The following is a 22,978-nucleotide window of genomic DNA, read 5'->3' on the forward strand; positions in this document are numbered from 1 at the left end:
GGTCTTAAAACGCTATTTTGTTTCCTTGTACGGACGGACAGGGAAAGGGGTAAAAAGAAAATAAAGTGTGTGCCTGAGTAGGGGATGAGGGAAAAGGCTGAGGAAGGAGCGCTGCAGTATTCTGCTTTACATTTAGTTATCCATAGCAGCCCCTGTTTTGTTTTGGGGTTATTTTGGATAAGCAAGTTGGAGCTGCTCTTCGGAAGAGAAAACTCTGGCGCCCACCAACGAGGAGGCCGATCAGCCATTTTCCGAAACTAGTTTCCCTGGTAACCCCGCCCGAGGGTGTACGCAAGAAAGGGGAGGGGCTTATCGCTAGGGCCTCACTCCGGAAGCCGCACCCTCCTTGGCACGAAGTATTCCCGAAACGCAGAGCTAGATTTAACAGTCGACAGCGAGGGCGCGCGCTCCGTGCCAGTGAGAGCGAGAGGAGGGGGTCAGCCCCTGAAAATACTTTGTATGTCCAACAGTGATGGAAGGGAACCCTCCTTTTGTTAAAATTTTTTATTGAATATTGGGGTGATATTGGTTAATATTCTTTTCTTCTTCTTGGTATTGGCTGGACTCCTTTTCTCCGCCCACTCAATTGGCTTTTGTCTAGGTACTTCTGATTGGCTCCTTTTCACCGGTGGCTGGGGGGCAGCGAGGACTGGGGGATTGTTCACGGATTGGTGGATTTGAGCACCTGGCGGCTCCTTTTCCAGGAAGGACCCGTCCCATCTTCTCTCTGTACCATCTCTTAACCCAAACGCCTTTCCCGTAACTCGCGCGCACTAATGGTTGAAAAAAAGAGGAAAGTGTGAGGCTCCAGCCCGCCGGCCAGGCCTCTAGCACCTAGCGCGCGCCTTCAGTGAGGACCCAAGCGAGCTGCCCGCGACGGTGCCTGCAACATTTGAAACTGCAGAACCCGTTAGGATCTTGGGGAAACTACCGTTCCAGCTGGTTCCGGAGCACGTGCGTGCCAGGGGGCCAGGGGCGGTCGCGAGGCAACTCCTGCCTTTCGCGTCTCTGCACCTTGGAAACTAGAACCGGCATTTGCGAAGGACGTCACCTCCAATCGCGGCGCTGGCGCGGGCGGAGGCTAAAACACGGGGGTCCTGAGAGTGAGGAAAACGCGCCAAGTTCCCCTCGGTGGTGGAGTGGGAAAGACCCTAGCGGTTCAGGCGCTTCGCCAGCAGGAGTACTTGCGCTCCTCACCATCCCGGGGCAGGCGCGGGCGGGCGCCGCTCCGGGGATGTAGCTGGAGTCAGCGCAAGGCAGGACCGAGAGGCGGCTCGGGTTCCCGCTCTTGAGAGCGAATGGTCACTCCCCCGCGGGGAGGGCGATCCAGACAGTTTTTCCTTGGGTCGGGGACTCTGCGGGCTCGGGGCAAGGTCTTATCCGTCGCACCCATATTCATTCTGGTTGGAGTCTTCGGCGTGACTGCCGCGGACCTTGCTCTGGGCCATGACCAGGTAAGGAGGGCCTGGGGAGGAGAGGCCGGTGCCGGGGCGCCGACGCAAGTTGGGCCGGCTTCCGAATGGGGCTGGTCTGGGACGCCGGCGTCTGTGCGGCGGGGGCGACCCCCCTCCCCCGACCCACCCACTGACCGGACCTTGGCCGTGCTGCGCCCTTGCGGAGCGGCTGGTCGAGCCCTTGGGCACCGGGCGGGGCGCTCCCTCCTGCCGCGGCAGGACTCCAGAAAGCAGGTGCGGCTTAGGCGTAAATTGGCCAAGCCCACGGGCTTTGGGGCCGAAAGTCGGGGTTCGAGCCCGGGACGCCACGGGCAAGCCTCTTGCCGGGTGGAGCCCACTGCGGTGACGGGCACCAACATCAACACAATTTCGTCATCTTTCACTTTTGCGTTCGTAGAAATGTTTTCACTTACGTTGGTTGCCCTGTGTTGGTAATTGCTACGTTTTACCGCGCAGTTTGTTTTTTTCTACAAGTATTTAGAACGCCACGTGTTTTAAACCTTTGTCGAGAATGTTACTGCTTTGGGGTTTTTTTGTTTTTTTTTTTTTTTTAGTGAAAAATGGGAATTGAGTCGTATTTTTAGAAAGAAAGTTGATGGGACTGAGTGTTCATTCTGTCATTTGTTCAAGAACATTTACTGTTGGAATCATGTTTTCTGCGAAATTTGAGAGTATAGGAGAAACACTTTTAATGTAACAATCCTCAGTTTTAAGGAAATCCAAGAGCAAGAAATGTTATGTTTTTAGTAATGTTAATATTTAATCATCGCTTTGAGGGAGCCTGGAGGGTTGGTTTATTCATTAGGGTTGGTAATCCGTTATTTCAGCTACTTGATCAGTTTTTCTTTTATTTACTTAAGTCCAGTTACTGCTTCTTATTCGGCTTCCATGATTTACTAGAATTGGCTCCCAAGAAAAATCTTTTTAATGCTTAGAGATCCCTGACAACTTAGCGAAAGCTGGTTTATCATTCATGGTAGTATTTTTATCAGTAGCATTAAGTAGCGAGGAGAATAAATTGAGTTGGAGGAGGGTGGGGAAATTGGTCAACTTTCCACGTTCCTGAGTTGTCTCAAAAAATGTGGTTTCACTGCCGAGTGCAGTGTTGTGAATTCCCAGATCAGAGACAACCAGTGAAACGCTTAGTAAGGGTGGAATTTGAGTGAATTTTTTTTGTTCATGGTATCATTCTGTATCTGTATTTGTCAGTCATTGCTGAGCTTTCGGGTTTGAAGTAATTTCTCTTAATTTTCCCCCAGTTAGTCTAATGAAAAATACAAGTGATGTACAAGATAACTACCACAAATAATGCCTTTAAAAAAAAAACTAAAGGTTTTACCTGAAAACTAGGAAGGGAGGTTGCAAAAGGCAAACCAGGTCATCTTTTTTTCCTATGTAAAGCATTCTTTTAAAGCTTATATTTTTAAAATATTTGGAAAATAGGTTGCATATTGTAGTTTCTAGTGTGTAAGAATTTTATATACACAAAGTTGCCCACTATCCCAACTTTGTTTTTACTTTTCACTCAGGTTTTGGGGCATAACACAACCACATCAATCCCTTTTCTTATACTTTAAAGAGACTTTTTAGAGATTTTATTTTGTATATTCATATTAATAAGTAGAAAAGGCCTTGGAAGGAAGACTCATTCCAGCATCCTTTAATTTCCCATTTAGCACTGTTTTCCCACCCCATACTTTTGTAATTAGAGAGGGTAGTTAGTTGCCCAGTTAATATTTCCTGGGTGAATTAATAAATTACAATAAAGATGAAGGTCTTTCTTCTTAATCTACTTTAACTGCAAGTCTTCTAAAATGGGGTATTCTGTGATGTGACCCGTAATCTAATAGCAGGCTAAAAACAGTATCATTTATCTGATACTTTTTGTTGTATAAGAAAGTTAAGGACAAGTGGCAAGCAATAGAACATTGAGAGCTTATTACTGCCAGGCATCAGGTTTTCAAATACTAAGTTCCAATTAGTAGTATTCTTTAGTAAATTTGTTTTCAAAATTGATTTTATTGCCTACAGCTGATAACTGAAAACTAATTAAACCTTTTCTGTGATTAACAGATATGATTGGTGATTGATTATAACATCCCTACATAAATTAGTACTTGTCAACTCTGGGATTTGGAGAGAAAAATGCCTGGTGTTATACCTAGTGAAAGTAATGGGCTTTCAAGAGGTAGTCCATCAAAGAAAAACAGACTTTCCTTGAAGTTTTTTCAGAAAAAGGAAACTAAGAGAGCCTTGGATTTCACAGATTCTCAAGCAAATGAAGAAAAAGCTTCTGAATACAGAGGATCTGAAATGTAGGTATCTTAAGTATACTTCTGTGCTCTTAAAATTCCCTGTGAGTGAAGAAGCAGTGAACTTGGATGGGTACTTCCAGACATTATGACCTGATAGTTCATAGAGGCAAAATCCCCCCACATACTGTGAGACAAGTCTAGCAGGGTATAGTAGAGACTGAGCAAAACTGGCGGTTCCCCCCAGGAGTCACATCATTAGTGTTAAAACATTGTGCTCAGCCATTTGGACTGACTTGGGGAAGTATTTATTGGCTAAAATTGTCTTTCAATTTAAACATGGTTATAGTACAACACATTTAGTGTAAGGGTAAAGAAATGAGTAATTTTGGGTTAAGAATACAAGACAGTTACCTGAGATGTGTATACTTTGTAGTCATACCTAATAGATGAATTATCAAACTTGCTGGGGGTGCACAAATGCAAATTATATTTAAAATAAACTTAAAAACAAGTGCTTTTGATGCAAATCCTTCAGGGACTAAAAAGAAATCACAACAAAATGAAATATTTATTCCATCAATAGCTCCAGCTAGATTCTATGCTAGTTCCCTATTCAGCAGGTAGGCACTCTGCTCTATGACTAGAGATTTGGTTGTATGTGTAATTTCCCAATATTCACCAGTAATCAGTTTAGGAGGTGGTATGTGAAGCTTTTCTTTACCAGCATTCATGCCTGTAAAAACTTTTTAGGTGCCAAAGTAATAGTTAGCAACTATAAAATAGAAATGATGTGATAACCTAACTAATGTTAACTAAAGACTCTTTCCTCTTAATCTTTTGTTAATAGAATCTGACTTCTTAGTGCAGCCTCTCTCAAATATTGTTAGTCAAGTTATTTCCAGGTTCCTAGAGTTAAACTATAATTGACCCTCAAACATGAGTTTGAACTGTGGGTCCATTTGCATGGTGATGTTTTTCAGTGTATACCATAAGTGTATTTTCTCTTACAGGTTTCTTAACATCTTTTCTCTATCTTTATTATAAGACCATGATGTATAATACATGTAACATATAGGTTAATAGGCTGTTTTTGTTTTTGGTAAGGCTTCTAGTAGGCTATGAGTAGTTAACTTTTGGGGGAGTCAAAGCTATAGGTGCATTTTCAACCATGCACTCAGGTGGAGGGGAGGTCAGCACCCCTAAACCACCCTTCCCCCTGCATTGTTCAATGTTCAGCTGTACTTGAGAAAATTGTCATGTTGGGCCCTATTGTCATTGGCTGTTGTGGTTCAGTGGATTGACAGCCTGCAAACAGAGAGATCACTGGTTAGATTCCCACTCATGCAGTTGGGGGCGTGTGAGAGGCAACCAATCATGTATCTTTCAACACATCAATGTTTCTCTTTCTCTCTCCCTTTCCCTCTAAACAAAGTCTTCTTTTAAAAAGTGTCATATTGGCTTAAATCACTACCAGTTCCTCAATTTTTCCCTTTGTAAAATGGAATTAATAACCTCTTGATAATTCTGAGGCTTCTTAATTGTAATGGTATTTTAGAAGGTCTTGTAAAATTTTTATTCTAGGTGTACAGCCAGTTTTTTATGTGTACATATTTCTCCTCTTAAAATGTAACCTGAGTAAAATCCATATGCTTTTCAGATCATACAACTTTTAGGGGAAAGACTAAATCTAGGAAAGTAATATTTCTACTTTGTTTTGTTAAGATACTATTTCATTTCATTTTTCTCCTTTTTATACTTAATAGTGATCAAGTTGTTCCTGCAGCACAGACCTCACCTATAAACTGTGAGAAAAAAGAAAATTTGTTACCATTTGTGGGACTGAATAATCTTGGCAATACTTGCTATCTTAATAGCATACTTCAGGTAAATTGACAATTTTGCTATATAATGAAATTTGAGTAGGCAAAGGATGATATAACATTTAATGCTTCTGGGAATTTCAGATTAGAGAATTTTAATTGTTCATACTGACTTTGCCTTTGATTATAAATAAATCAGAATGGGCTAAAATAAGAAGAATGATTCTAAATTGTGTTAGAACCTTCCTTGGGGTAAGAAAAAGTGATACATTAAATAAAATTGTGAGAGCCAAATTGAGTACACTTTGGTTAAGTGGAAGATAAACCTTTAGTTTTTCTGCCCAGTTTCTGGTGTTATGGTGATAAGTATTTTAACTCTTGGAATTATATCTGTTTTAGGTTGTATGCTTACAACAGTAAGTCTTAGCAGTATTGCTAAGAGGAGTATTGCCTCTGAGGCAAGACAGTGGGTTAGGGTGATGAAATAGAAAACAATTTTTGACACAAACATTAATCTTAGAATTGTAAGTAATGCACATTTAAAAGTGCTGTACAAAAAACACGCAAGTGGTGCTTGTTTAGTAAACACTCAATCTCACTTTTTATAGGTGTTATATTTTTGTCCTGGTTTTAAATCTGGAGTGAAGCACTTATTTAATATTATTTCAAAGAAGAAAGAAGCTCTTAAAGATGAAGCCATTCAAAAAGAGAAGGTAAAAAAAGTAAAAATAACAATATAAAAAATAATGGAAATTCACTTGCTCCCAAATAAAAAAGTAATAGACAGGATTTGGGAGGATGATGCCAAGAATTATCTCTCAATATTTTACATAGTCATAAAGACAGTTATTTTTCATTCTTGCAGGGTAGGTAAGTTATCCCCTCTTACCATGTCCTCTCCGGGCTTAATTTATTGTTTATCAGTAAACTTCCTTTGTATTCAGCATCACAATTTATCATACTTTTGTACCACCTGTTACTCATTTATTGGTTTTCCAGTTTACACATTTAAAAAATTTTAAATATCAAGGAATCTTTGACTTAATATAATTAGAAAATCATCATCCACATAGTAGAAAATACTGCCCCAAACCTCTCAAAATTAAAAAAATTTGTATGCCTCCATAAAATTAGTGCTGTAATGAAATTAGATTGAGAAAATCTGGTTTTGTCCAGTGAGACAAAGGGGAAGGTACTTAATTTCATAAATGAAACATTGACTTGTATGTTTCTTTCTTGACAGGGAAATTGTAAAGAAGATTCTTTGACAAGTTATGAACTAATATGCAGTTTACAGTCCTTGATCATTTCAGTTGAACAGCTTCAGGCTAGTTTCCTCCTAAACCCAGAGAAATATACTGATGAACTTGCTACTCAGCCAAGGCGACTGCTTAACACACTCAGGTATAGCCTATCATATAATTCTAGGATTTCAATTTAGCTACTTACTGCTTTCTGCAGAGGAGAGTGATACATGAACATATCTATAGGTTTATAATCCTTAGTATCCCAGAGACTCCAAAAACTGGAAACTTTTTCTTAAGTTTGGTAGTAAACCCATTAAATCAAAATGTATGTAGTTATTTATAGTCTTTATTCATATTCATATCTGTAATATGACTATCCCTCCATTTTCCTGTAGAAATAGTAGTGTCTAAGTGGATACTTCCCCCTATCATGTTGGTAGTATATATTTTATTACTTATGTGTCATGTCTTTTTTAATGTGAAAGTTCTGAATTCCCAAATATGAGTTATATGTCTATTCAAAATGTATTCATAAGAACTATAAATTCCAAATATGCTATTTTTGTTGTGTGTGCTTAGATGAGAACTATTAGTTTTAACTGGATTAGATTTTATTAGTGTGGTCTTAAAAAATAGAACTTTATCCTATATATAAAATAGCTTTACTTAAAATGTTATAGGCTTTTAAAAATTATGTACCCATTTGGTTTAGTAATAGAGCTAGGTGTAATACATTGCTGTATATTTGTTAAGAGGTAGTGTAGCAGGGTGGGTAAGAGCAGGTTTGAGTCCTGGCTTTGCAGCTTAGCTAGTTCCGTGACCTTGGACAAGTTACCTTATTTGTAAATAGTGGTGATAATACCCATTTCATTGGGTTGCTGTGAGAATTACACATGCAATATAAGAAGCATTTTGAATAGGGCCTGGTAATGGTAAACACTATACATTTTAGTTATTAACAATATATTCAGAAGAGGATTAAAGTATTTGTGATAGTGAAAATGAGGTGAAATTAATTTTTTTAGTTACAAGTTTAGGTACATTTCACATTAGTAGCTGAATAAATGTTTTTAGATTTAAAAAATAAAGTCATGGTGTCCCTATAGGTATGTATTAACTTCTGTATAGAAAGCTTTTCTTTTTTGTATTATATTTTTAACACTTGAATATGTGAATGGAAATTTTTATTTATAGGGAACTCAACCCTATGTATGAAGGATATCTACAGCATGATGCACAGGAAGTATTGCAGTGTATTTTGGGAAACATTCAAGAAACATGCCAACTCCTAAAAAAAGAAGAAAAAGATGTGGCAGAGTTATCTAACAAGATGGAAGAAAAACCTCATCAGAACGAGGAAATTCATGGTGTTAATAGCATAGAGATGGACAATGTGAAGCATTCTGAAGACTATAAAGAAAAACTCCCAAAAGGAAATGGGAAAAGGAAAAGTGACACTGAATCTGCTAACATGAGGAAAAAAATTAAGGTATCCAAGGAATACCAGTCATTGGAAGAGAACCAGAGACAAACCAGATCAAAAAGAAAAGCTACAGGTGATACATTAGAGATTCCTCCTAAATTAATGGCCAACCACATTTCTGAAAATGAGAGTGTAAGACCCTCACAGAAGAAATCAAAAATTAAAGTAAATTGGTTAAAGTCTACAACTAAGCAACCCAGCATCCTTTCTAAATTCTGTAGTCTGGGGAAAATAACAAACCAAGGACCCAAAGGACAATCTAAGGAAAACCAATATGATCTTGAAGAGAACTCTGGGAAGTGTGAAAATGGTAATGCAGCTAATGGTTGTGGGCTTGAATCCCCAGCGAACAGCATTAAGCCCGTTAATGAAGTTAAGCCCATCAACAAAGGTCAGTATAATTTCTTCTTAGACATTGATAGGTGGTCAGATTAACAGTTGGAATTGGAATTTCTCAGATGCCTGTACAGGATAAATCTGGCTAAAGTTTTGCTTTGTTCAAAAAGAAATTTAATACTTGAATAGTGTTTTAAGCACTGTTCTTAGATGTATTTTTGTGTGTGTATATAATAAAAATGTCAATCTAAAGATAATGTTAGTTTATGGTTTATAAACTAAGGGAATTCAATACATTTTAATGGAAAGAGGGTACTTTCACCCCTTACATAAACAATATTTGACATAAACTCGTGAATGGTATTACATTTAGTGAATGAAGTTTTAAAGAACTGAATAGTTGCACTGTACTTGAATGGGATTTTTACCTAGTGTCTTCCAGATCTGCAGATCGCAGGGAAAGTGTGTAGTGTGGATGTGGTGATGGTTTCACCACCAGCGTCATTCTTACTTGGGGTTATACTATAGGAGGTGTCTTTGGGAAAGGAATTATGAAGACACAGTTGTGACTTTTTTTTAGAGACAACAGTAATTCATATTCTGTATTTATAGGGAATTTATATTTCACAAATAAGGTACCTCTTAATGCTAATAAGCAAGTTAAGATTTGAAAAATCAGCCTTTTTGTTATGCATGCTTTCAATGAGTATCGATTACTTGGGCTATACTAAAAAAGTAATGTGTATAGACTTAAATTCTTCTGTTTTTTGTTATAGGCACAGAGCACGTTGGTTTTGAGCTAGTAGAGAAATTATTCCAAGGTCAGTTGGTATTAAGGACTCGTTGCTTAGAATGTGAAAGTTTAACAGAAAGAAGAGAAGACTTTCAAGACATCAGTGTGCCAGTACAAGAAGATGAGCTTTCCAAAGTAGAAGAGAGTTCTGAAAGTAAGCACAATTGGATTTTTTTCTAAGGACCATGGAATAAATACAGTTTTCTTCAGTAAGGACCATCTATCTAATCATAGCTTGAATAATTATTGAGAAGTTGTCTTAGTATCTTTGGTGTAATAAAATCTGCTTATAGTAAAATCTTAGCTTCACTTAATAATTGGCATTTGGAAAACATCTTTATTTTGATGTGTAAAGTGTAATGAGAAAATGAAACAGTTTGATAAGTTAACATTTGGGTGCCTGAATTTCTCAGCTCCTGAGGATATTTTTATTAACACAATATTTGAGCCACTGTTTTATCTAGTATAAGCCACAAAAAGTATGGAAATGTTATGGGACATGATCATGAAACTGGTTTACCTGTTCACATGTTGGAATTTGGCTATTAAATATAAAGTAAGGCATTTGCACTGTTGAGGGTGAACTTATGAGTTTCTGAAACTCAAAGGAAATGTCTTCAGTTATTTTTAGAAGGATTACTCATTTAAAATTGCATGCTAATTGAACATGGAACTTTGTAGTTTAACTTTTAAATGATAGACTTTTCATTTGTGATTGAAAGGATTTTCTTATACAGTTTCTCCAGAGCCAAAAACAGAAATGAAGACCCTGAGATGGGCAATTTCACAATTTGCTTCAGTGGAGAGGATTGTAGGAGAAGATAAATATTTCTGTGAAAATTGCCATCATTATACTGAAGCTGAACGAAGTCTTCTGTTTGACAAAATGCCTGAAGTTATAACCATTCATTTGAAGTGTTTTGCTGCTAGTGGCTTAGAGTGAGTATTATAAATAAAAGCAATATAAAGAAAATGAGCTGCTATATAAGACGTTTTGTTCAAAAAACTACTGAAATGAAGTAATTTATAAAGATTGCTTTGGTAAAGTTTGTTCTAGTGTCCCTGTAAAAATGCATCAGTTCAAGTCATTTTGGGATGAATACATATTTTGATTTCTTCACACATCTTCTCATTTTTTATTAGATACAGTTGAACTGATTAAAGCAGAGAACAAATTTTATATTCATCAAGATTTTTTTGAGGGGAGAAAAGGGCAAAATTATGTTAGTATCAAGGTAAGCCAGGAAGGCATACTCATTTTTGAACAATTTGAGAGATTCTCCCATGGTTGAAAATTTAAATATCTAAGACCAATTTAAAAATAAGTATATAACTGCCAATTACATTTTGAATAGTCTGACTTTTCTGACATGTGTGCATGTCATGGCAGCTACTGGTCCTTTCTGTATCAATGAATTGTTTGAAATTACCTTGAGGGTTTTCTAGCAGCTCTTCACGTATTTTCTTGTGTCAGAAAAATGACATATGGTTCTTCCTTTCAGTGGACTCAAAAAATTTTTTTTTGCTAAAGTACTATGTATTTTTGTCCCCAAATCTTGGAGCTAGACTTCACATTAAAATGACTTAATAAAAAATGATTTTTGGTTTGTAGCTTTTTTAAAAATGCTATTTTCTTATTGCACAAAATTAAGGGGGAAATACCATGCAGCTTTAACAGAAACATCTGAACATTAGTACTTTTTTTTTTTTTAGTATTTTAACTTTAGTTAAGTATTTTAAGTATATAAAATTGGAGTCGTTTTCTTCTTTTGTGTTTATTAAGGGTTCAGTCAGACTTTTACTTTGTTTCCTCTTGGGTATAAAACTGAATATATATATAGTGGAATTGCAGAAAACTTTTTTTTCTTTTTTCTTCCAAGGTTTGATTGTTATGGTGGTGGACTTTCCAAGATCAACACTCCTTTATTGACACCTCTTAAATTGTCACTGGAAGAATGGAGTACAAAGCCAACCAACGACAGCTATGGATTATTTGCAGTTGTGATGCACAGTGGCATTACTATCAGTAGTGGGCACTACACTGCTTCTGTTAAAGTCACAGACCTTAGCAGTCTAGAACTAGATAAGGAAAATTTTGTGGTTGGCCACATGTGTGAAATGGGTAAGCCAGAACCACTGAATGAGGAGGAAGCTAGGGGTGTGGTTGAAAATTATGATGATGAAGAAGTGTCAGTTAGAGTCAGTGGAAGTACACAGCCAAGTAAAGTTTTGAACAAAAAAAATGTAGAAGCTATTGGACTTCTTGGAGGACAAAAGAGCAAAGCTGATTACGAGCTATACAACAAAGCAGCCAATCCTGATAAAGGTACCAGTACAGCATTTGCTGAAAACAGAAGTTCAGAGACTGACATTACTAATGGGACTCAAGAATCTGATAGAAACAAGGAATCCAGTGACCAAACAGGTATTAACATTAGTGGATTTGAGAACAAAATTTCATATGTAGTACAAAGCTTAAAGGAGTATGAGGGGAAGTGGTTGCTTTTTGATGATTCTGAAGTAAAAGTTACTGAAGAGAAGGACTTCTTGAATTCTCTTTCCCCTTCTACATCTCCCACATCTACTCCTTATTTGCTATTTTATAAGAAACTGTAGAGTGAGTGTATTTTCCTTGTGTATATAAACAGACCCAGACAAACCAGTAACGTTGATTACATCAAAAAGGCAAGCTTTTCTTTTGAAGCTATTGTATATTATTGGTCTCTAGGTTTTTATATAGTGAAATTTGAATTACTGAAAACCACGTTAATTTTTAGAATTCATTTTCCTTAGTAGAGACTAGTGATGTATTAGCTTCTGGGAACAAACTGTATAGGTTGTTAATTGAATTATCCAAAATGGAAGCATTTAAACACTTTTGAATTTACACCTTTTTGTGTTTGCTTTTTAAAATAAAGTGCTTGTATTTGTATCTCCATATTTTGGAGTAATTATCTACATGTTTGTAGGTCCTGTGGTTTTTCACCTTAGAAGCAGAATATCATTTCAGTACATTTTGTTTTATAAGCCATGAAGCCAAATTTTTGATGGGCTGTATTAGAGGCACAAAGCCTGGGATATGTATGTCTCACAATGGTGTACATTTTGTGCCTTGGATCACTTTGAAAGTGTCTCAGAAAACCTGGACAGTCCTATCTTCACAAGAATTTTATATGTATTTATGAAGATGATTCTTTAGTAAATCTTTTTGGGCATGGACTAATTTGTATCTCTTCATAGTCTTATTCTGCACAATCTGTATATAGTACATCAAACTTATAGGTGTGACCTTAAGTTTAACTTTTTTAAGAATCAGAAGGTCAATAAAATTTAAACTGCTTAAAAACTATAAATGCTTGAATTTTTTTACCATAAATATAGTTGAGTTCTCTTTAAAGAACAGCATGTGTACGTATGTATGTATAATATACATGTTGTATACACATTCATAGAAGAGAATAAACAGGCATTATTTTAATAATCCTCAAATACTTTGGAGTGAAGAAAAATGTAGTTGTCGTTTACAGTGAACATAACCTCATGGAATCCAGAACTGCAGAACTTAGGATACTTTGGGCACACACAGAAACTTGGTTACATTTTCTTTTTAAATATACTAAATTGGTAAGTGATCAGTTATATGCTATTGGAATAATACTTGTATCCCATTTCAACACACAAGATTACCTGTCAACTAACTGAATTAGTTAACAGCTAAATGTCTTCTTCCACAATGTGGTATGATATAGAAAGTCATGGTGCTTACCTCTTTCTACATTCAGAGTCATTAATGGAAATTTTAAAAAGAAATAGCCCTGAACATTACCCATAAGCTTCTGATAACAGTAAATTTTAGGGTGAGCCTGGGCCTCTTAATATTCAAGGGACAGCCAAGGTTAACGACTAGTATAGATTCCTGCTGGGAGAAAGTTTAAAGAAACTTCAAAGTATATGATAAATTGCCAAGTGTTCAGTATACCAATGTTTTAAGAATAAGAGGAAGCCTCTTCTGAGTTTTAACACATGATAAATAATAAATATTAAAGTTCTTGATACTGTCACCGAGTTTGATGTGAAACTGCAAACTCTTACATAAATGTAATCTCATGAGAAATGACCTAGGGATTTACTATTCTCTCCCTTCCCCACCCACAGAAGAGAGTATGTTACCTTCTTTGTTTTAATGAGTTTCCATTCTTAACTCCTGCCTTTCCTTATTCATCTGGATCCTTTGTCCCCAAACATGTTATACCTTTCTGAGTCCTCTGTTAACCCCTATGGCCCAACATTGTTGACTCATCTGGAAAAAAAAAACCCTTTTCATAATTCAGTCTTTGAAATGATGTAGACAGGAGGAATCTGAGATGATAATTGCCTGTTTTAAATGCAGGCTGGAAGGGGTAGATAATCACTGCCACCTCACCTATGTGCTCTGGTTACCTCTGCACTTGAAGGAATCAGATGTGTTGGAGATCTTATTTTCAGTACCAACTACAGAATGAAGGCATTGTTAAATCTGATTAAGTTTTAAGTGATTCAGTAACTGATCAGGAGATCAAAGGAATAGATTATAAATGACTACGTGTTAGACTACACAAAGGAGAAAACACTGTTCAAAATACTTTCAGGAATCATGAATGCACTTTCTTGGAAAAACTTGCCAAGTAATTGAAATATACTTTCAAAATTTTTGCATCAGTTTTTTTATGTACTTTAAATTGGTCCTTAATTTCAAGTTCACACAATTTTACATGTACTTTGTAAAATTTATACAAGTATCAAAAATATAACCAGCTGATTAAAATTAAGTAACTTATTTTTATGTTGATGTAACAGCTTTAAGGCAGATACCTAATTTAACAGTTTAAATCACAAAACTGATGCCAGGTTTGTTTAATTGGAAACACAGGAATCATTCAGTTCATACCACCATCATTAGTATAGTAAGGTTGAGAGTCAAAGATCAAGCCAATGTCAATGGCATTAGCTTTCTCAGTACTCAGGTGAAGAGTTACTTTTGCAATTATTCAAAACCTGTCCCCCTCTTGGTGTCTAAATGGAAAACAGCTTAGAAACCAGGTTTTTAGACTTTACAAACTAGTCGTCAGTATCTTTACCCACTAATTTATTCATTTAATTTGGGACTCTGGGGCCATATAGTAACTATCAAGTTTTATTTCCATTTTGCTAGTTTTGAACTGGTTCTTGAATCAACTCTAACTTGTTCTCTCTGCCTTTATCAATAAAGAAATTTTTTAAAGTTCCACTCAGTAAAATTAGTGTAAATGTTCACATATTTAATAGTACCTTTAAAATATGCATTACTACATTTAACATGGTTCCAAAATGAATCTATAAATGGTAATATAAATTAAAAAATACAAACTTAAAGTAAATAAATTTAACATCAGCTATGGTATAAATAATGGTAAATGTATAGTGTACCTTGGAGTCATTAAAATGCCTTTTAAAAACGATAACAGCATATTACCAGCACATTAGAAGCCATAGCCATGATTCTCAAAGTTCAACAACCTTCATTTGATATTGTTTGGGCCACTGCATTCTTCATTGAGTAAATTAATGCTGTAACTTCCAGAATTAAGTTCCAAGTCTTATTTTTTAACAGATCTTTTCACAATGTTGAATATGTGGCTCTTCTCAAATGAATAAAACAAGTGTGTTTATTTTAGAGATCCATTTTGCGCAGGCTCATTCGACTGAAGGAATCTCTGGGAAGAAAATTAAAGGATATAAGTGAACGATTTTTGTACATTTCTTTTTTTCAAATATTTCCCTTCTTTCTTTTTTAAGGTTTTATTTATTTATCTTTAGAGGGAAAGGGAAGGAGAGAAGGAGAGAAACATCAATGTGTGGTTGCCTCTCGTGTGTCCCCTGCTGGGAACTTGCCCAGAACTCAGGCATGTGCCCTGACCGGGAATTGAACAGTGATCCTTTGGTTCACAGGCCTGCGCTCAATCCACTGAGCTAACACCAGCCAAGGCTGCACATTTCTTTAAGATAGGTTTTACTTTCCTGGCTGGTGTGGCTCAGTGGATTGAGCGCCATCCTGCAAACCAAAGAGTTGTGGAGTTGATTCTCAGGGCACATGCCTGGATTGTGGTTGCCAGTGTGGTTGCCATCAAGGCAACCACACCTTGATGCTGTTCCCTCTCTTTCTCCCTCCCTTCCACCGTCTAAAAAGTGAATAAATAAAATCTTTTTTAAAAATAGGTTTTTCTTTTTTTTTTTTTCCTGCCAGAGTGAAAGGTTTGCCATCAAAAACTTAATAATTTTAAAACTTTTTGGCATCAAAGTTATTAGTAACTTTTCAAGTTACTCTGCCTTATAGATATTCTGGCTCGGATTTTTCTATAGATTAATTACAGCAACCATTTTACTAAAATGCATTGATCAATACATTGGTCATTTATTCACTTGTTCAATAAATATATTAGATAAATACATCACGATAAATTAAACAAGGAACTAAGGGATATAATGCGATAGGTTTCAGGAAATGATTTTTTTCTCTTTGTGGCTGTTAAAAAGCAAAAGGCAGGTAGTTTTTATTTACAACATTAAATTCTAACTCTTAAATGACTAGTTCTCAAACTTTTTACTCCTAACAATTGAGGACCCCAGGAAGCTTTAATATGGATTACAGATACCATATTAGAAATTATAACTAAGAAAATTTTAATTCAAATTATTTTACAAAATAACCCATTACATAAATAGCATTGTTTATTAAAAATAACCTGCAAAATATTTTAGGAGTGGTGTGCTTACATATTTAATGTCTGGCTTAATAGAGGGCCTTAGAGTCTCATCTTTTACAAAGTCATGTTGCATGCAGTCTTTGGAAAACCACTACTCGCACAAGAATGACTGTGAAAAGGCAAATAATTTGGTATTAACAGGAAACTAGCTTTGACTCGGAAACTCCTGAGAGGGTCTCAGGGACCCCTTCCCGCAGGAGTTGCAGATCACACCTTGAAAGCCACTGCCTTAATACTTTCATAATCCAGATTTTGTAAATCAAAATAAACATTTTAAGCTTTATTTTCTAAGCTCTGAAGATGTTAATATTCTTATTAGAGTGAAGAGAGTAATATTCTTCAATACCTCTTAATATATTTTTCTTAATTCTTAATTTCTTTTGCTTATCCTCCCTGCTATTAAGGTTATGGTCTGAGGTTTACGATCTCTAGGAAGGGGGAGAGGGCAGGTACAAAAAGTCGTATTTCCCTTGAATCTCCAAGTGTGGTCTTTTGGGTCCAGGGAAAGTAGCAGTATTAAAAGCTACATACTGTTCATAAGAAAAGAGCTTTTCCAAATTCCAAAAAAACTTTCTGTGAACATTAAGAACTAAAAAGTTTGGAGGATTGACCATAATGAGATCACAGAGAAGGCCAAACTGAGGACCACTGTGAGGAAAGTTTCTTTCAGGTAGGAAGAATTATGTCCTTCTACTGCAAAAGGTTGGCAAGACTGGAAGAAAGTGAGATGGGCATTAGGAACTGCCTGACTATGTCAGGGACCCAGCCCGCTCATCCCAGGACCCTTAACCAGAAGGTAAGGTTGGTGGAGGGGTTAGAGGCAGCAAGAAGGCAGAAATTCCAAAATGATTGAAGGAGAAGCCAAAAGTGGAGGGGACTAGTGTTGCTTCCCACTGGGAATTTTAAGAGGAAATCACCTAGGGCACTTGCATCAGTATAAGATGATGGCAAAATAATATTTTGCCACAGGAAGGATCTGAAACAGGCCCTCTGGTCTCTGTTCTTGGATATTGTGCAATAAATTCAGATAATCTACATGCTTCCTATAGGGGACATGACATACAGCAGACACTTAGTAGACAGTTTTCTGAATGAATGTATGATTTTTTCCAGAGGTCTATAGGTACAGAAAGCCTACTGAAGAACAAGGACTAATTCCCAGATGACCAAATAGCTAGTTAACTTTTTTGTTAGTATATTATAGAGTATATTTTCATTCTGTTTTTTTACAAGCAATTTCAAAGGCCTTCCAAATATTAATCAGGTAAGTAGAATTTAATGGCTTTACTGTTACTAATGAAAAGAAAAGGGTGGGAAACTATTGGTGCTGCAAACAATTCACATTCCATATACGTTTGGATTTCAAAATGAAAAAAAAAAAAAAAAAAAAAAAAAAAAAGCAGTTTAGCAGTTATGATGCCCTCTCCAGAATTCATGTACTAAAAAGCAACATGTTAAGCACCATCCTTGCAAATTTACATGTCATTTCGTGTCCACAACAACCTTTTTAAGGTAGGAAATTTTAGAGAAATCTAAAAATTGGATTAAATTACTTGGTCAAGTACAACTCGTATCAGTTGTAGAAAATTCCAAGTTATTTTAATTTCTAACTTTGTTTCACATTTAGAAAGTAGAGAAAAGCATTGAAGCTTTCTTGATATTCAATGGGGTTACCTGTTTTAATACAAACTGCATACTATTCACTGTCAGGGCTGAGAGAAGTTAAGTGCCTGGCTCTTGATATGTTCCAGTGAATTCTCCCACAAAAATACTAGAAAATGTGACAAGACTTTAGGCTAGACTTATCATGTGTGGCATCCTGGTTGGTGTAAGTACTTTGTGATCTTGAATTACAGAAAGAACTGACTGTCTTGGAGGATGATTCAGGTAGAAACGATAAAAGGTTTATCATTTTATCAAATGATAAAAGGTTTATCAAACTAGCTGAACCTATCAGGAGACACAACATCTGAAACCATGTAGTATGACTTATACTAATTCGCTACTGAATAATTCAAGTAGATTTTATTTTTATGGACATGTCCAAAAAAACAAAAAATAAGCATACCTGTGGCAGGTGATAGGTAATACCGCCTTGTATAACTGAGGGATCTTTCTGTTTATCAGAGGCTGCAGGGCCTCTTTAAGACGATGATAATTTCTTTCCAGTTCCCTTTGATATTCCTTTTGATCTGGTCCAATTAAGCTCTTATTTTTTCTTAAGGCATCCTCACACCTAGAAAATAATAGTGTGTTGTCAAAAAATTTCTTTTGGCATAGTTTGAGGGCTCAGTGATAAATATATATTTTCACCGTGAAGAAGACATTCAGTTTCTTAGTTGGATGTTAAATATCCTGCCTCGTATCAGGTTTGAAAAAGGGAATGGACGATCAAGCTGAGTTCTTTCGAAATTAACATTCACTTACGGTTTTCATTTAATTGAAAATTACATATTTTTATTCAATGAAAATTATATATTTTTAAACGTTAAATCTGAAGTCATTTTGTTTCTCACATATTACCACTAAACTAAAAGCTCTTGAAGGGATATAACCATACTCATCCATGAGGCACTGAAGGCACCTGGCAAAGTTGTTTGCCTGTGTTCAAATAAATGTTTCTTAAATGAATAGCTCTTGATAACAATTTATTCAGAAATTGAAGAAAAAATAGCTGGACTCAGATGGATAAATGAAAGGATATGAAAAGACAATGTATATACATCACTACTTGCAGAACATAGCTAAAGTGATGCTCAGAGGAAAATGTGTGGCCCTAAATGCTTATATTAGAAAAAAGGTGAAAACTGAAGAGCTACGCAACCTAAAAAGAAGAGAATAAGCTTGAAGTATAAGGCAGGAAATAAATTTAAAAGTATGATGGCTTTATATCAACACATACAAAAACTGGTTCTTTGGAAAAAAAGTGCTGGCAAGATTAAATAAGAAGGCTAGTTACCTCGTACTAGAAATTAAAAATGAGACATAAGGTCAGGTTTATAAAGGTACAGAGAATATGTACAATTTAACACAAACCTGAAATGATACTTTTGTAGATTAATATAATTTATGAAAACAGACTTAAGAAAAAACATAAGTAATCCTAAATCCATCAAATCCATCAAATCAGTCAAATCATGAATCTATCCACAGAGAAACCAACATGTAAATTCTACCCAAACTGTAAGGACAGAAAATCCCAATGTAACAATTACTTCACTGTGTGTGTGTGTATAAAAAACTCAGAGTATAGGGGAAAACAAAGAAGTTTTTCAAAGAAGTATTCCTGAGAAGAGCTTGCAACTCATTTTTCAAGGTTTGGATACCAAAACCTAATGGAGACTACAAGAAAAAAATTGAAATTCAATCTCACCCATAAAAACAGCTGTAAAGTCTCAAGTAAAATAATAGAAAACTGTTTTACCAAATATCACACATACATACATGCACCCCATTTGATAAAAATTTTAAATTTGTTGTGATAAAAACTCTTAATTATGAATAGGTGAGAGCATCTCTAATTTAATTAAAACATCTACAACAACCCCTGAAGTGAACATTACACTTAGTGGTAAAGCATTTCCTTTTAGATCAGGAACAAGAATGATGCCTCCGTCACTATTATAGGTTAATCACTATTACAGGTTAACATGGTGCCAAAGTTCCCCAACATCACTGTCAAAAAGATCCTACAGATTAATTATTAGAATTAACAAGTGAGTTTGGCAGTATTATTATGTAAAATATATAAAATTCAAATGCATTTCTGTATGTCAGTAAACCAAACAAATTTTTCAAAATACCAGTAACCAAAAACATAAAAGTGTTAAATACCAAGGAATAAATCAAAAGCTTTACAAGGCCTCTGCAGAAAATTAAAATAATATTAAGAAAACATTTAAAGATTTAAGTAACAGGAGAAATACACAGACTATTGTTCACTGTCAACCACTTTCCCACATTTTCTCTTTTCAATTGTCTCTTAAGACCCTTGCACTGTGGTTTTGGCCATTCTCAATGTGAAGATCTTTATGTAGGAAGCCTTGAATACCTTTTAGTGAAATCTTTGAAGCAGAGTCGCAGTTTATTATGATGCCTGAAGAGTTTTGGGTCACTGGGTATTTCAGACAGGAAAACCTGGGCAACTTCCAAAGGCCCCTGTAAAAGAAAAGAAGAGGTGTGTTTAGTCTTCTCTGAAACCCTAGAGACAGAAGTTCCCTGAGATGCACTGAGATGGCTGCATTTAAACTTAATGCATGTATGTCTGTGCCTGTGCAAAAACTCTTCAGAGTCTGGCAGTATGTTTTTACAACAGTTTTTCCTAATGTCAAATCTATATTCTTGCCTACTGCATTTAAATTATTAGTTCATTTTTCAAAGAGGAGTAGGAGCTTAAGGAATGACTATTGTATGCATTAATGCATTTTGCCTTGTACTTTTTACATTCTTTATTCTCGATGTGAAAGTTGTCAGGCTATTGGCAGTCTATTGTTAATCCACAGTATTAGACTTCATTTTCTGAAACGCTGCCTCAGTATTCCAAATGTGTTCCCCACGCTGTGGATTAAAAAAGATAATCTTTTGCAAGTTATATTATTTGGAGGTAAAGTCTCCAAATCATGTATGTCTTAGGGGGTAAAGGTCTTAAAATGTTCTTTCAGTGTTTGGCTTTGTTCCTCTAACTTAAAAAAATAGGGTAAGACATATTACGCGAAATCTTACTTAAAACCTGTCTGGATTTTCTCTTACTTTGGAATATTCCTCAATCACCAATAAAGAGATAATGGGCATGCCTTCTAATCTACATATGACAAATCAACAATATTCTACTTTGTGTACATACAGTACTAAAAATTTCAAAATGATTCCACAGTATTTATTTACTCCTCACAGTTCATTGTGGAGATCTAGAGAAAACAGCACCAGGGTGTATCTGAGAGAGCAGGCGTTCACATGCATGTACATAGCTGTGAAAATGAGCACTCCATTTGAGAGTACATTCTTCCAGTACAAACTCTGAAAAGAAAGGCTGCTTAGAGTGAATCAATTCCTTCTTAATGGAATGTTTAAGAACCGGTAGGTGGGAAAACACAGGCAGTACAGAAAGCAGGCATGAAACCTTCACAATTGAGATTATACTAAATATGTCTGTTTTTCAGTTTAACCTTCATTTATACTCTCAGAGTCTTTTGCAAGCAGTTCAAACACTAACTTTTTCATTTGTTTTGGCTCTTATTTGAGATCTTTGTAAAACATAAAAATAAAGTCATTCCAAATTCAATTTATAACTGAAATCAAACGGCACCAGCAGAAAGCACTAACCTGATTCACAGTCGTGCCTACAGACCCCTGGAGGACCATCTGAAGCATTTTGGGATCTGCGGGATCCTGATGTGTCGCAAACGCCAACTCCTGTGTCTTTTTCTGCATGTCTTCGATAGCAACTTCAATTGGTGTTAAGATGATCTGGATAAAATGACATCTATTAGGTCACTGTACTGGAAACTATTTAATGAGCTTTAATCAGCTGAAATAAGACAAAAATTGGAGACCAATTGTAAACTGTCATCTAACAATAAATTTCATACTTTGGATGCCTTAATGAAAAACAAAGTAAAAGGCTGAGGATGAACTAGGGACTTAGAAAAGAAGCTTGAAGTTAATGACTCAAAAATGAGTAAAGTTCTAGTATGTAAGCATGTGAAGGGTGGTACATAGTGGTATATCCACATTGTTCACATGTGTATTTGTTTCACCAATTCCGTTTCCCCAATTCAGTTGTGAACTTACCTCTTCTTTGTGAGTAACATTCACCCTTGTCTTAATATAAGGAAAAGCATGAGAAGTAGTCAGAATGGTCTTTCGTTTGAATTGTTCATGAAGTTCCCCATGGGCACGACCGTCTAAAGTAAAGGGTGTACAATACATGAAACGACGAAGATTATAATTTTTGTCAAAATATGTAATTCTGTCCTTCATCTCGTACGTGTCAAAGTACGGCTCCACGTAGGTAATCTGAATATACGCCTGGGAAAGGAAAAAGTCCTTCATTTTCTCACAGTTAAATCACAGAGCCTCAAGGCTGTGCCTATATGTCATTACAGTCCAATCGACCATACCTTGTTGGGGTCTAATTTACACTTGTCTACAGGATTAGAATCTTTGATTACTTCAACCACATCCTCTCCAAATCTTTCTCCGTAAAATCCCTACGATAAAGAAAAAGAAATCTTTTACATGAAGTTAACAGTATTAGAGACTACAGAAGGCCTCTGAGAAAAACCCCTGAGCAAAATTAGTGTTTGTACAACCATGTTAACAACTACAAAGTAAATTATATTTAGCCTGCAAATTAGCCCAATTTCATTTGATATTTATTTATTTGATATTATCCCCATGTACTCTCTTTAACTAAACAGTGGAAGAAAACAACCATTTTCTTCAACAAAAATATGGGAGTCCACAGGAGGGTCCTTAAGGAAAACAAAAAGGGAACAGAAAGCACAGACAAGAGACTCAGCATCTCTGATGTACAGGATCCTTCATGGAGATTAATGTGGCCTCGTTTCTTGCAGACATGGGTCAATGACTAGCATTCATGAATGATTTAATGCAATGTTCCAGAATTTTCAAATAAAAGCACTAATCTGTTAAAGTTTTATATAGGTTTAGATTTTGAAAAGGCAACCCTAGGTCAAGAATGTACGGACTTTTCCACATGACACTGAGCAGCAGCATGGGCAATGAATGGAGCTATTCAAAAGGAAAAATTAAATTTGCATCTTCAAAGGAGAAACCCTACTCTTCC

General features: G+C 36.1%; 2 protein-coding genes across 8 annotated transcripts in view; one reads left to right on the forward strand and one right to left on the reverse strand.

Annotated features, from left to right (window-relative positions):
* Positions 1 to 1,363: 1,363 nt before the first annotated feature.
* On the forward strand, positions 1,364 to 12,744 carry USP1 (ubiquitin specific peptidase 1). 3 transcript variants are annotated; one of them, XM_037136237.2, is made up of 9 exons: positions 1,364 to 1,454; positions 3,528 to 3,769; positions 5,473 to 5,593; positions 6,138 to 6,242; positions 6,773 to 6,933; positions 7,971 to 8,650; positions 9,372 to 9,542; positions 10,111 to 10,327; positions 11,269 to 12,744. In XM_037136237.2, the coding sequence occupies exons 2-9, from the start codon at positions 3,600 to 3,602 to the stop codon at positions 12,002 to 12,004; spliced, it is 2,361 nt and encodes a 786-aa protein (XP_036992132.2). In that variant the 5' UTR covers positions 1,364 to 1,454; positions 3,528 to 3,599; the 3' UTR covers positions 12,005 to 12,744. The 3 variants fall into 3 exon arrangements, with proteins under 3 accessions (XP_036992132.2, XP_036992134.2, XP_036992133.2); XM_037136239.2 differs by having other exon boundaries at positions 10,126 to 10,327; XM_037136238.2 differs by lacking the exon at positions 1,364 to 1,454 and adding an exon at positions 1,658 to 1,688.
* A 148-nt stretch (positions 12,745 to 12,892) lies between these two features.
* The window catches only part of DOCK7 (dedicator of cytokinesis 7), a 211,462-nt gene continuing 201,376 nt past the window's right edge, over positions 12,893 to 22,978 (reverse strand). For 3 of the 5 annotated variants that reach the window (XM_053655506.1, XM_037136231.2, XM_037136232.2), the window contains exons 44-49: positions 22,290 to 22,379; positions 21,961 to 22,197; positions 21,493 to 21,636; positions 20,222 to 20,328; positions 18,239 to 18,406; positions 12,894 to 15,120 (exon numbers count right to left, since the gene is read on the reverse strand). In XM_053655506.1, the coding sequence (XP_053511481.1) occupies positions 15,078 to 15,120; positions 18,239 to 18,406; positions 20,222 to 20,328; positions 21,493 to 21,636; positions 21,961 to 22,197; positions 22,290 to 22,379 (789 nt within the window). In that variant the 3' untranslated portion in view covers positions 12,894 to 15,077. Of the gene's footprint in view, positions 15,121 to 18,238; positions 18,407 to 20,221; positions 20,329 to 21,492; positions 21,637 to 21,960; positions 22,198 to 22,289; positions 22,380 to 22,978 lie in introns of all 5 variants that reach the window. The other 2 variants (XM_037136230.2, XM_037136233.2) reach the window with 2 other exon arrangements.

This window comes from Artibeus jamaicensis, unplaced genomic scaffold (assembly GCF_021234435.1).
Source record: "Artibeus jamaicensis isolate MK-2021 breed Jamaican fruit bat unplaced genomic scaffold, CSHL_Jam_final scaffold_1019, whole genome shotgun sequence".
NCBI classification, from domain to species: Eukaryota; Metazoa; Chordata; class Mammalia; order Chiroptera; family Phyllostomidae; genus Artibeus; species Artibeus jamaicensis.